The 13937-nt window shown below is 36.3% G+C and overlaps 1 protein-coding gene across 1 annotated transcript; it reads left to right on the top strand.

The window, feature by feature from the left end:
• Nucleotides 1–988: 988 nt before the first annotated feature.
• On the top strand, nucleotides 989–12169 carry LOC127656366 (uncharacterized). Its single transcript, XM_052144668.1, has 9 exons — nucleotides 989–1128; nucleotides 1512–1580; nucleotides 1807–1861; nucleotides 4529–4636; nucleotides 4753–4968; nucleotides 8276–8392; nucleotides 8495–8526; nucleotides 8635–8794; nucleotides 11075–12169. The coding sequence occupies exons 2-9, from the start codon at nucleotides 1512–1514 to the stop codon at nucleotides 11320–11322; spliced, it is 1005 nt and encodes a 334-aa protein (XP_052000628.1). The 5' UTR covers nucleotides 989–1128; the 3' UTR covers nucleotides 11323–12169.
• The last annotated feature ends 1768 nt before the right edge of the window (nucleotides 12170–13937 follow it).

The raw sequence follows: 13937 nt of genomic DNA, 5'->3' as shown, positions 1-13937 counted from the left end.
CCTCCAAGGGTTGTCTTTGAATTTACACATGTGCCTCTATGGTTGTGGGTTGCAACAAAATGGCCCAGTCAAATTTAGTCTAGATCTATGAAATGTGAAAATTATCCTAGGACACAACTGTGTACAAGTGGGCATTTTCTGAAGTGTTCAAAGAAACAAAAAGGACTCAAACTGTGGCAATGGCAATGGCACATGTGTAGCTTTATTTAGATAATTCCCTTGAAAGGGTAACAGGACTTATGTGTATATATATATATATATATATGTATGTAACCCAAAGCCGAACAGGAATTGCTCGCTCAATTGCAAGTGTACAGAAAGACTGGAGCTTTAAAAGATTTCAAAATAAAGGTTACTGCTGAACAAACATACTTTGAGCAGTGGAGTTTTTGTGTCATAGCGTTTGATTCATGTTTTTCTTTTTCATTCTATAGGTCATTTTTTCCTCTAGTATCTGTTTCTCTGTCACTCTGTTATGCACTCAGAGTCGCTTAATAAGGTAATACTGGAAAAAAGCAAAGAAATGGCATTAAATGAAAAAACAAAAAGCCACAGACAATTGTGTTCATGTGCGTGTGAGTTTAAATAGTCAAATGTGACCTTTTGTCTTTAAAATGCTTCATGGCGGTGACATTAAGTCTGACTGGGAACTTGACACTGCAATCAAAGGGAATTTGATGGACATAAAACACAAAAAATTCGATTTATTTCTGTTTACAGAGTCTTTCTTTGTAGCTGCATGCATGCATGCATACGTTCATGCATGAAAGTTTATTCAGTAAACGTGTTCATATGTGTATATTGTTATGAGGCAATCCAAAATGAATGCAATTTTAAATACACTCACACTCTGAATGTATCTTTCGGCCCTTAAATCAAACTGTGCCAGGGAGTATATTGCTGCACTTGCTTCTCTCTCTCTCTCTCTCTCTCTCTCTCTCTCTCTCTCTCTCTCTCTCTCTCTCTCTCTCCAAAACAGTAAGCAGGTAAAGGGCTGTGTGAGAAAGAGAGGGAGGAGAATGACAGGAAGAGACAGCAGGTGAGAAAACAATGAGATGAGTCTGGCAGAAGAGAAAGAAATTGAGTTGGAAAGCATTTGAAGACATTCTGGATTCTCCTAATTGTGAGGTACTGAATATTTTGAACTATATGTTTTAGTTGTTATTCAGATTTTTTATTATAATGATACTTTTTGATTATCATTTATGCAATAAGATAAGATGTATAAATCAAATAATCTTCTTGCTTTTCTGTATTGCATCCGATCCACCAATCAAACCCCCTTTTGGTGCATTCGGCTCACCTCTTTTGCAGTGTAAAAAATGATGTTGTGGAATTTACAGTAAATCTGTGCTAAAATAGGGTACTTCTCTCCGTAGTTTGATTGCATATACTCTTTGCTCTTCACGAACAGAGTCAGCACAGTTTGATAAAGGGGGTGTTATAATGACATTTATGTATGCTGTTTATGCAGATCCCTATTTTCCCTGATATAGTTGTATTATTTACAGATGGTTGTGACAGTGTTACTTATATCCATGGTTATGCTGACAGCTCATCTGATAAATGGCCACCCCATGGTAAATAACTTTTTTAACATTCTACATCTTTTCCACAGACATTTAGTAGATCTGTGTTCAGATTAATCCACAAAACTCATAAAACATTGATTTTTGTCGACCCAACCTTAAATGTGTTCTTGTCTTTTAAAGATGCAGCATGACTGTTTTGCGTTTTTATTGTGTCGACTGAGTTACCATGTCAAGCTAACTGAATTGCTCATTTTTTGTGTTTTTCTTTGAGCAGGACAGACATATTACAGCCTTTCCTGGAGGAAATTGCTCAGCTTTGTGTCCAGCAGGTGAGAGAGAGTTTTTTGGGGCAGTTATTCTCATTATAACATGGAGTCATTGTCTAATAGCCTATTAGACAGTGCACCACTTCCTCTGAATTATTTCCCTATTTGTGAATTTCTGGCATAACACTTCCAAGTATAATGCTTGTGGTCCGACGAAATTGCTCAAGAAATCGATGGTTATTTACGATGTTTCTCTACAACGTTCATTCTTCTTCCTTTCCCTCTTTTTTTCTCACATCTCGTGATGGGAAATGGTGTGTCTTGACACAGAAACATAAACCACTTCCTTCATTGCATTGCCACTGCATGTATGAGCTTCTGTGTAACGTCCTGTTTTGATGCAGTTTCACATCTCTCCCCTCGAGAGACCTCAGTCAGCATGTATAACTGTGTGTGTGTGTGTGTGTGTGTGTGTGAGAGTGTGTGAGTGTGTGAGTGTGTATGTGTGTGTGTGTGTGTGTGTGTGTGTGTGTGTGTGTGCGCGTGCGAGCGCCCACATCCGCCTTTACATTACATTTACATTTACTTTTATGCATTTGGCAGACGCTTTTATCCAAAGCGACTTACAGAGGTCAATTACAGGGACAATACCCCTGGAGCAACCTGGAGTTAAGTGCCTTGCTCAAGGACACAATGGTGGTGGCTGTGTGGCTCGAACCAGCATCCTTCTGATTACCAGATTACCAATTATGTGCTTAGACCACTACACCACCACCACTCCCACCACTGTCACTTTAAGCACTGACACACACAGAAATTGAGTATATGCCTTTTAATTGAGTATATGCCTTTTAAGCAGAATGCTGGACACAGTCAAATGTAAATTTAGTTATTACACCTCTATATATGTTATGCTAATCTTTGTAGTTTAGATGCTGGGCAATCGTGTTTGCTTGTGAGAGTGTGTGTAATGTTTGTGTAAATTTGCCAGTTGTTTTACGTTTTAAAAGCTGAAATGTGTCATTTTTAATCAAATACTTTCTCCTGTCCTATCTCAATATGCTGAAACAGCTATAAGTAAGCCATTTGAAGTTTTATTCCCTGAAAAGACAAAACACTTTAGCTCTTTGGCATTTTCAAAGCATTATTCTGTTTGTTTGAACATCATGACCAGCCCAACATACAGGTCAAGGTTTGGCTGGTTAGTATGGCCTGTTAACTCCTGTTGATAACCCCAAAAAGCATCATCCTGTGCCAGTTGAACCACTGCTATTGAGTTGAATGTATATTGTATGTTAATGGTTAGCTCTCTCTAGGTATAATATACATTAATTGGGCTCACCCAATGGTGTGAGTTTGCAGCAGGACTATCTGTTTGGCTGACTACCTGTAGTTGGGGGGAGTGTTCGGGAAACCTGTTTCAAAAAACAGTCATTATTTTTGCAGATCTGAAAAGTTGTGTGTACACATTATAAAACGTTTCAGCTTGACTCATGCATATTAAAGGGAGTGTTCACCCAAAAATGAAATTCTCTCACCCTCATGCATTCCAGATTTTTAGAAGAATATCTCGGCTCTGTAGGTCCATACAATGCAAGTGAATGGTGACCAGAAAAAGAAAATAAAGGCAGCATAAAAAATACCCATAAGACCATAAGTGCAAAAAAATGTCTTCTGAAGCGATCCAGTTGGTGTTTGGGTGAGAACTGACCAAAATATAACTCCTTTTTCACTGTACGTCATTGAAGTCAGTAGGCACGGTCCTGACTCCAAGCTTGACTACACTTCCTAGAGCTTGATGCATGCACAGAGTGCTAGATGGTGCTATAGGATGTGTAATCGAGCTTGAAATCATGATCGCTTAGGAGACTATTTTGATGTACAGTGAAAAAGGAGTTATAGTTTGTTCTGTTCTCACCCAAGACCAACTGGATAGCTTCAGAAGACATTGATTAAACGTTGCTATGCCCCTGAGTTTTGCCATTCTGTTTGGTGATCTCACTGTAAATTCGGCAACAGTATTTTTAAAGTGTGCTTATCAAACTGTTCCCACTGGCTAAGGCTTGAAGTTTTGTTGAGGTGAAATGTCCACAGGGTGGCACCAAAAGCAAGTTATATTTTTAGTTGTAATTGACAAAATAGACTCAACAGGAATGCATAGTTTGTTACTGTACTCCCTAACCAAAACTCTGACCCTAAGCCTAAACTTCAGTGGAGAAAAACGTAATTTTAGAGTAAAAAAACTACCTTCGAATTGTGCTCACTATTGTTTATGTAAACGCAATTAATTCGTAGTATTCCATGTGTCCAGGACCTGTGTTTATGAGGCTATTTGCGCAATGCACTATGAGCAGATCCACAGGGAAAGCTGATCATGAGTGTGTTGATGAAAAAATGTCTGATAGCGGATGGCTCTTGTTATTAATTTGGTAGAATGGGCCTGATTTCAGTGTACATGAATGCGCATTCCTCTTTCTTTTGTGATATTGCTGGTGACACTAGTGGAACAGAAATAACAAACTTCACATGTAAAAATGCTAATAAAAAATATTTGGTTTCGTCTATGCTGCTCTGCAATGTTTAATGGTAAGAGTAAGTAAGTGTTCCAAGTTAAATTTAACACATTTTATTTTCACTACAGTTTTTGCTCGACTGACTTTTCCATCTTCTTGTTTTTTGTTCTCCACTTCCTATTTTTCCTCTTTGCCTTCTTGTCTGTCCATCTCTCAGGACATTACTCGTTCAAATGCAATTGTCTCTCATGTACCTCGGGTTTCTTCAATAGTCAGGAGAACAGTGAGGAAAGCTGCCACCGCTGCTTCCAGAGCTGCAAACCTGGTATGGATGCTTAAGACACCTACTAAACAATCATAGTACATAAACGAGATGAACTGAGAATAGAAACAGGAAGTTTCCATTTTGAAAAAATATTTGTGTGTGTGTGTGTTTGTTAGACTTCTATATGGAGGTGGTGAAGAAGTGCACAAGCACATCAGATGTACAGTGTCGCTGCATGGATGGTTTCGTCTGTACAGATAAAGATAAATACACAGGTCACTGTAAAAGATGTGAAGCAATAACAACACCCCCCCCAGACCAATCCTACACCTCCATTGTCATCCCCTCTGTCGCCACTTCATTCATTCCCCCACATCATCTGAAGATCTGGCGTAAGTGCTGCTGATTGTCTTCTACTTGATGAATGTATTCTATGGGCCGTGACCCAAACATTTGACATTTTTGTTTACTTGTGTACAAGGAACAACTTTTTAATGTGAAATCTTGTACCTGAAGCCAGGGGCATGACTAGAGTCTGCCAAGGTCAGGGGCTGAGCCCATGGTTCATTTTAGACATAAGAGGTATTCTGTGAATGAAATTGTTCTGAACAAGTTTCCAGCCCTGCTAGATGCTTAACCCCCTTGCAAATGCAGTTATATTTTCTAAAAGAGTATATCATTCTTAGGACATTTAACCATTATTAATTATCCAATAATAATAATATTAATAATAATGTATTTCTAAATGTCTGTTATAGGTAGGTCACACAAAAATGTAAATTCTTTCATAATTTTCTCACCCTCATAATGTTCCAAACTTATGTGACTTACTTTCTTTCATAGAACACAAAAGGAAATGTTAGGAGGAGATGCATGTTAGTCTCAGTCACTCTTCACTTTCATTGAATCATTTTTTATTAGATAGAATATAAGTAAATGGTGACTGAGGGTGTCTTTCTGTCTAACATATCCTTTTGACCAGTCATGTCATACAGAATGACATGAGAGTGAGTAGATTATGACAGAATTGTCATTTTTGAGTAAACTTTACCTACTGAAATAAAACTAAAAGAGCTTAAGCTAGTTTGCTGGTTTTAGCTGGTCTTTCAGCCTGGTCAGACTGGTCTGTTGGCTGGTTTTAGAGGGGTTTTGATCACTTTTCAGCTGGTCAGGCTGGGAGACCAGCTTAAATCAGCTAAAACAAGCAAACTAGCTTAGTCTGGTCTAGGCTGTTTTTAAGGAAATACTGATGTCCATTGTAAGTGAGACACTAATCATCAAGGTGACTTGATGATAACAGTTAAGGATAACTGTTACTCAAGGTCTCAAACAATGAATCATATACATTTTATCTACTTTACACAATTTTATTGTCTCTTCAAGTTCAATACAAATCTACCTACCAAGCTTAATATTAACAAGTGCCATATAGAAATCATCTTTTTCTATGAGTGAACGAACAAATGGAATTAAATGATAAACAGTAAGGACAATGAAAATTCAGTTCTGTCATCAGACCGTATAACTGTGGGTGTTGAGAGGTTTTATATGATTATTATTTACAAATATACATTTATTATATCAATATACATTTACATATATTTACAATATAGATATATATATATATATATATATATATATATATATATATATATATATATATATATATATATATATATATATATATATATATATATATATATATATATATAATGTTTTCTATTATATTAATTAATTTATTATGTCAAACTCAAAACCTCTGCACTAGTACTTTATGAGAACCAGTAAGGTTTATTTTTGAGAAGAGGGTAAAATCTTGCATGAAGATTTGAGAATCAGTTAAGAACAGCATCTTCATCAATGATGTCAACCACATTCCTTTCAATTGAGAGAATTGCTGAGTTGTTCAGACGATTTTAGCCTATAGTACTGCGTAGCCATGTGTGGAGGCATCTCAGTGATCTAAAAGATTGCCCACATGTGCAGCTAGTGACTGTATCGTAAGTGCAACCTGAAGTACCTATCTTACAGACAGAAACATGAGTGGATCCAGCAGTTGGAAAACTGATTGCATATCAGGAATGATCTTTGTCTGAATTCTACATTTACATTTATGCATTTGGCAGATGCTTTTATCCAAAGCGACTTACAGAGGCCTTATTACAGGGACAATCCCCCCAGAACAACCTGGAGTTAAGTGCCTTGCTCAAGGGCACAATGGTGGTGGCTGTGGGGTTTGAACCAAGGACATTCTGATTAACAGCCCTGTGCTTTAGCCCACTACCACCACCACATGACAAGAATTTTTGGCCACAACCAATTCCTCTCTCTGTGGTTGAATTTTGTAATGTTTTGCAAGCTTCCCTTGGCATTCTTCAGAAAGAAAGCTTTCTGACTTTGGATTACATGCTAAACAAACCACTTTTATAATTCCCCCCTTAAGTTTTGTTGCTTCATCTATGTTCAATAAAAAGAAATATATATATAAAAAAAAATCATTTCTGTAATCATACACAGTGAGATTAATAAACAACACATTTTAACATATAAAAGGAAACAGCAGGCTAAAGGCATTGACTTTGCTCTTCAGAGGGCCAGGGTAATCGGAATGGGATCATCGGTCCGCCACTCCGGCCTGGATCAACACAGTTTCATTTTCCCGAATGTTACCGAACAGCCTCTTTTAGCTGTTTCACCTCTTGGACACTTTATATTCCACCTTACATAGCTGAATACCTTAAATATGTAAAATGTGCATTGCTTAATGTTGTTAAATGATCATTATGTTTTCATAAATATGCCTATCCTCTCCCACCACAAAAAAAAAAAAAAAAAACACTAAATAAATTGCACAGAAACAAATGATGAACTAAATTTGAGTGTGATACGATTGGCATTTGTTGTACTTTTTTCATATCAAGGTCATATCCTATGAATTTCTGCTCTAGACTTTAATTGCCTCCTGAGCTGAACTTGAGCCGTCCAGCCGTGCTTCGCCTTCACGCCACCTGCAAACTAGACAGGTCGTAGTCCTGTCAGTCATGTATTTCTTTATTAATTTTTAAGATTTTGTTTCTTTTTAATAAGTTGTTGAAGCGAGCGTTAAAACTGAAAACAACAATAATAAAAAAGACCAGGAGCACCAAAAAAAAAAAAAAAACGATATAGAAAAATCCTTCGTGGCTATAGCCAAATAGCCAGGGCCTTGTCACGCCCCTGTCTGAAGCAAACCCAGTTAAGAACCTTGTCGCGCCTTGCATGGCAGCTCTGCCGTCATTGGTGTATGAGTGTGAGTGTGTGTGTGTAAATGGGGACACAGTCTAAAGCACTTTGGTAACCGCTAAGGATAAAAAAGATGTTATATACTGTAAGTGCAGACCATTTCCATTTCCATGAATGCTTATTTCCACCAAAAGGAAGTCTTTCAAAAGTATCTCGCTGTCTGTCTCTGTCATGTTTAGATGCTAAATGTCATTCTACAAAACACCTGTGAGTTTTGAGCCTAAGTTTAAGGTTAGGGGTAGGGTTGCTGCAAATGTTGAACGTGAATGTTCTTAGACTTTTTGTTAAATGAGGTGTTGTATCTAAACATGACAATCTCTCATTTTGTATCTTTCTCTTTGCAACTTTCTTTCTCCCTATTACTAGCTCTCTCTTGCATGGACAGTTTCTAAACCACTTCCCTCATGTTTTTCGCAGGTGATAATGTATTGGTTTGGATTTTAATTGGATTAATAGCAGTAATGTCATCAGTCATCGTCCTTATCGTCTTCTTCCGACTCTGCAGAAAGAAAGAAAAGGAATGCTTTAAGCAGTGTGAGTAACACACCCACACATGAACTCAAACACATTTCTTCTCAGTGGTTTGCTGGATTGATAGCAATTGTCTTACCTCTCACTGTCTCTCTTCTTTATTAGTTGTCAGAAGATGCTCGCTGGGAAATCTAGAGGTAAGCAATGAATAAGAGCCTATTTTTGCAGTATAATAGCCTACTTTGCAAGTCCTGATTTATTCCAGTTATATCTCTGTTACTGACTGTCCGATAAATTTCTTTAAGATTGAGAGTGAGACCACACCTCCCCCACGCCAACCAATCGAGCAGCCTCATGCCCATGAGATGCTGTCACATGCCAGTAAACCCACCAGTCATAACACAGACAGCTCTTTTCATCAACCAACAAGCTCTGAACAGGCTGTGCCACCACCTGGCAATTTAGGTACTATTTAGTATTGATCCTTTATGTTTTTATGAATTTCTATTTTTATTAAAAACTTTTTATAAGAATGTTTAAGTGAACCAGTTCCATTGTCATGAACTTATGTTTTCTTTAACCCTTTAAGATCTGAGGGTGTTTTTAAAGATTTCCAGTTTTGGTGGCATAACCAAAATGAAAGGCTTATAATAAAAAAGAAAATAAAAAAAGGAGGGTCAAGTGTTTGGTATCGAAAATGTTGAAAAATATTTAATGATACAGATTATGATAAATTCTGAGACTCTCAGAAGCCAAAAATGTACTTTTTTCCTTATTTTTCTGATTTGACATAAATGTCTCTATAAGGTGGCTCTGAAAAAATCAGGTGGCTTTTCCCAATCATGTCAACTGTATCTGATAAAATGTTGTGTTGATACGAATAGCAATCAAAATCTATAACATTACAAACATAATTTATCATATTGTCCAAAAATGTCTCCATGTATTCCAAAAGCCTCTCCTAACAAATAAAATATAATAATCGTACATAAAAAAATTACACATGCAAACACAACAATGACTAAAGGTATGCTATAGCATGGAGACATGATGTTATTTATGAGATTTCACAAAACGTGCATTTTGACTCAATGAGTCTGCATCATAGTGTCTGTGTAATTTACTTGCCACCATCTCCTGATGGCCATATGCAACATTGTGCTTTGTGTGGATTATTTAATGATCGGTTACCTTGTTTGAAAGTTAATTGCCTCTAAATAATGGCATGTGATATTTTATGTTCCGTTTATTTTTCTTGAAGTTATAAGTGAAAACACGGCATAGAAGCAACGCCAACATAATTGTCAAAGACATATACTTTGCAATTACTAAAACAAAACAACTAGGCTGGTTGAATTCTGCTTTTTGAGAGCTTTCCAACGACATATAACACATGTCTATTTGATCAGTTTTTGTGTCTTTTACCAATTGCAATAATATGTACAGTGCAATTTTCTTTTCTTTTCTTTTTTTGTTTTATAAATGATCCAAACAAAACACTTCTGATTTGTCTGCAAATTTCAAAACACTTGTTCATTTTTGGTAATAATGCCTACATGCATTGCTTTCAAATTATACCTATTTTGTGTTGGTCAAGACTGTAGTTATTAATATTTTGTGAATTTAGTTTTTCTTGTTGTTTTTTCTTGCGGGCCTTTATTTGTGGGCACCATTCGAGCTTAAAGGGTTAAATGAAATGCTCCAGGTTCAATACTAGTTAAGCTCATTTGTGGCATAATGTTGATAACCAGAAAATATTGTGTCTAGTCTTTGGCTTATTTAAAAAAAGAGGAAACGTCGCGTTTACAATAAGGAACTTACAATGTAAGTGAATAAGGCCATTACAAAAACATTAAAATACAATATTTTTCTTAAGTATAGCTACAAAACATAAACACTGTACATGTTAACATGATTTTAGTGTGATTGAAATCAGGGATTTACCAGTGTTACAGCGTTCACAGGGGTTTGCAGGCATAACTCTATATGTCGTCATGATAACGTTGTAAACGTAAAAGTTGTAATCTTGGAGATGACTTTACACAAATTCGGTTAGTAGGCAATTTTATTACATTGAAGTCATGTTAACACGTTTAATTTTCACATCTTGTTGCAATGTTTATGGACAGGCCCCATTCACTTCCATTATAAGTGCCTTACTTTAGCCGCAAATTTTTCTTTCCTTTTTTAATCCCATGAAATTACATCAAGGTAAAATACAAAAATAGCAGTAAATAAACCTCCATGTATCATAACTCAATAAACATATGCTGGAATACGTACAGCTGGCAATTACATAATTTAGGCCGGTCCCTATGTTAGATTATACTGCAAACCGTTACAGTCTCCATTGACTTCATCAGTTTCAGTGTATTCAGAGTTGATTTTATATTAGCTACATATTCACTCGTACTTTAAGGGTTAGGTTAGGGATAGAGTTACGTATTCATGCCAGCTACAGGTCACTATGATGTTTCTGCAGAGGCACTAAACCATATTACAACCCATAAGTAGATAGGCCTAGAAGTATAGAATAATACAAAATATATTAAAAGTTTTATGACAGATATAAAACTATGGGGGCCCCCACATTTTAAAATATATGGGCCACATTTGTCCTGGTTCGTTTCTGACCCTGCTCAATTTCTTCATTCCTAAAGATCTGTGAAATACAGAATTCCTATGTGTTTTTCCAAAAACATGTACAAACAGTATGAAAAGACTCAATGTGTCCCTCTCTCATAGGCCCTCTCCACATCTACGGTCCCCAGACAGTTTTTGTTAGTTTGCTCAATCAGTTTGGATGGGATGGAGGAGAGAAAAAAACACATGAACTCCCAGAAGAATCTATAAATCACAACAATGTGCCGTGCCCTCAGTCTCCCCCCATCCATCTATCTGAGGAGGAAAGGAGTAAAGAGAGCGATTTCATCTTCTTCCCATCTCAAGAGCAAGGAAAGGAGTGCCATATATCTAAAGAAGAGGTGCTGTGAGGGATTATGGAAAAGGAACGTCCGTTCCTTATTCCAGACTTTTCAACTGCTGTGTGGTTTGTTTTAACTGATGCTTCACGAGTACCCAGTATTTAAACTCTAACCCCAGCACGTGGATTTTGTCTTGAGAGCAGGAGGCTGCATGAGGGAAAGACCAACATTATGGCTGACAAAAGTCTTGCGTATGAGCTTAACAGTTCATGACATCATTGAAATATCACCCATACCTTCATGCGTAACTCTTGTAAAAGATCAGACTGGCAGGCATGACCTTATTGGATGCTGTTGGTGATTACAATCAATTTCAAAAGCAGGTCTTGAATAACCCGCAGGCCCAAATCTATATCTCAGCACCTCTCTGTCAAAGAGCTTTAAGGCCTAAGACACTCAGAAGACATAAGATATCCCATGTATGAGATATTTATGCAAAATAAAGTCTTCAGTAGTGAAGTCAATGTAACTGCACCCTGCTGAAAAGCTTATGCCAAGATCTTGATATTTAACATTTTCCATTGTTAAATAATACGTTTTTATTTATTTTTAGCTGTTATTAAAACTATTATAATTTGTCATCATTGTACTGACAGTTTTTGGTTCTCACATGCTCATGCAGTTTTTTATTAGTCCCTGATGGTTTATGTTATCACTCTTCCTCATTTCTTTGGTTTTTGTGTGGCAGATTTTGGATTGTACCAAAAAAGCCCTGACATTTCATGACATGATGGTCTGGAAATGTCAACACTGTTCATACGTTCAACAACACAAACAACTCAATAAGCACACCTCAGGAACACACAAAGCTATTGTGTTATGTTTATATGTTTTATATTTACTGAAATGCAAATTCTTAAACCTGATATTGATTTTAAAGTACAATTGTATCAATAAAAGTTTCTATTTGTTTTCCTTGTGTGCTTAATTCATTTCACTGCAATTTCCATATTATGTGATCGAGTAGTTGAAATCAAATACTTTGAAGTTGTGTTCTAAACTTTATCTAAAATTATTTTAAACAGCATTTCATAATTCCTTAATGATATGTATATATTTATTTTACATGTATACATATATAGTGTATATTTATATAAATGTAAAATAAATATATTTAATTATCATGCATGCAGCTCACATCAGAGACCAAATAGAAAAGTCACACCACAGCACCATTAAAAATGAACTATGGATATCAAACAGTACAAAAAAATGTAAAAGAAATGGTGACCAGTCACACTTGACCTTATAATGTACATTCAAATACATTTGAACCAAAAATCGTTGTTGATAAAAAAACATTATGGATCAACTCCCCGATTATAAGTACAAACAATAGCACAGAGAAGAAAGTGTACAATATTGTTTGCAAAAGTAGTTCTCTATCTTAGCATTTCTCAGGGTGGTGTGCACAGACAGTCATTCTCACAGAGCCTTCAGATGGGCTGCCTGAGTGCAAATGCTCTTTCTCTCTTGAGTCAATGGCAGCAGCAGGTTAGAGTAAATACTTGATCCACAAACGCACCGGCTGTCTTCTTCTTCCTTCTTCCTTCTCAAACTTCTTCCAGTTTCTCTGTTTTTCCGCACACTTCCTGCACTGGCATCGGTACTTCCTCTTCCTCTGTGCACTGGCTGGAACCAGAGTCACTCTTTTTGGAGGACGAAAAACCTGATGACCCAATAGGACAGACAGTATTAAAAAAAAATACAACAATCCAAAACTGGATTCTTTCATAAATGCATTCAAGCAATGATATATGCAGCTTTCACACAGTAGCAGTTATTTATAAATTAAGGTAGTGGTTCTCAACTGGTTTTGCTTCTGGGCACACATTTTACATTGGACGTTAAGTGGCGACCAAACACAGTTCAGAAATTGGGCAACATTTCATATTAATGTTCCCTTTGATAAGGACTTATAAAGGACTAATAAGCCATTTATAAATGCATTACAAACCACTGATATGCAGTTATAACAACATGAATAAAAATGGCGACTTTCATGCAACACTTGCCAAACAGTGAGCCATTTTACATCTCGTGTTATAACTGCTTATTAACACTTATTCGACATTATTAACCTATGAAAATGTACCTTAATGTAAAGTGGACACATCTGAAGCATTTGTTAAGGGAGTTGCTAACATAAGCAACCTATGTAAATAAAGTTCCTTATGATTTAACAGACATCAATTTTTTAATTTATATACTGCATGCGAATGAGCATTAAGACCTGAAAGTGTTTTTGCAGAGGACTTTTGGAACCAGGACTAAGTATGGTGGGAGACCACTCGGAGTAGCACCATTCTTTTGACATCAACATGACAAAATCATTTAAATGTATTAATATTCCCTTGTTCCCAAAATTGTTAAGGCAGAATAGAAAAAGTCACATTTTTGTAAATGCAAAACAGCAGATGTGTGATTTATTTATTTAAATGTTTATTTTTTTATGTGATGCTGTTGTTTTCTTTTGAAGTATAGTAAGAGATTATCCCAAGTGAACTCATATTTAATGTAATTTGGGTCATTTTTCTTTTTCCTTGCATAATTGTACAAAGAGTTTTCAAGCATGTCATACAAAGACAGATTTGAAATACCGTAGAGTTAGATTTGGCACATGA

Source organism: Xyrauchen texanus, chromosome 15, assembly GCF_025860055.1.
Source record: "Xyrauchen texanus isolate HMW12.3.18 chromosome 15, RBS_HiC_50CHRs, whole genome shotgun sequence".
NCBI classification, from domain to species: domain Eukaryota; kingdom Metazoa; phylum Chordata; class Actinopteri; order Cypriniformes; family Catostomidae; genus Xyrauchen; species Xyrauchen texanus.
Note: the sequence above shows the minus strand (reverse complement) of the source record. Positions and strands in the feature narration are given on the sequence as shown.

What these genes read in the sequence shown, in the direction of transcription:
- LOC127656366 (XM_052144668.1), top strand. Translation starts at nt 1,512, where the DNA reads ATGGTTGTGACAGTGTTACTTATATCCATGGTTATGCTGACAGCTCAT. An exon ending in AAAGGAATGCTTTAAGCAGT is followed by an intron (nt 8,393 to 8,494) that starts GTGAGTAACACA and finishes CTTCTTTATTAG; the next exon opens with TTGTCAGAAGATGCTCGCTG. An exon ending in GCCACCACCTGGCAATTTAG is followed by an intron (nt 8,795 to 11,074) that starts GTACTATTTAGT and finishes CCTCTCTCATAG; the next exon opens with GCCCTCTCCACATCTACGGT.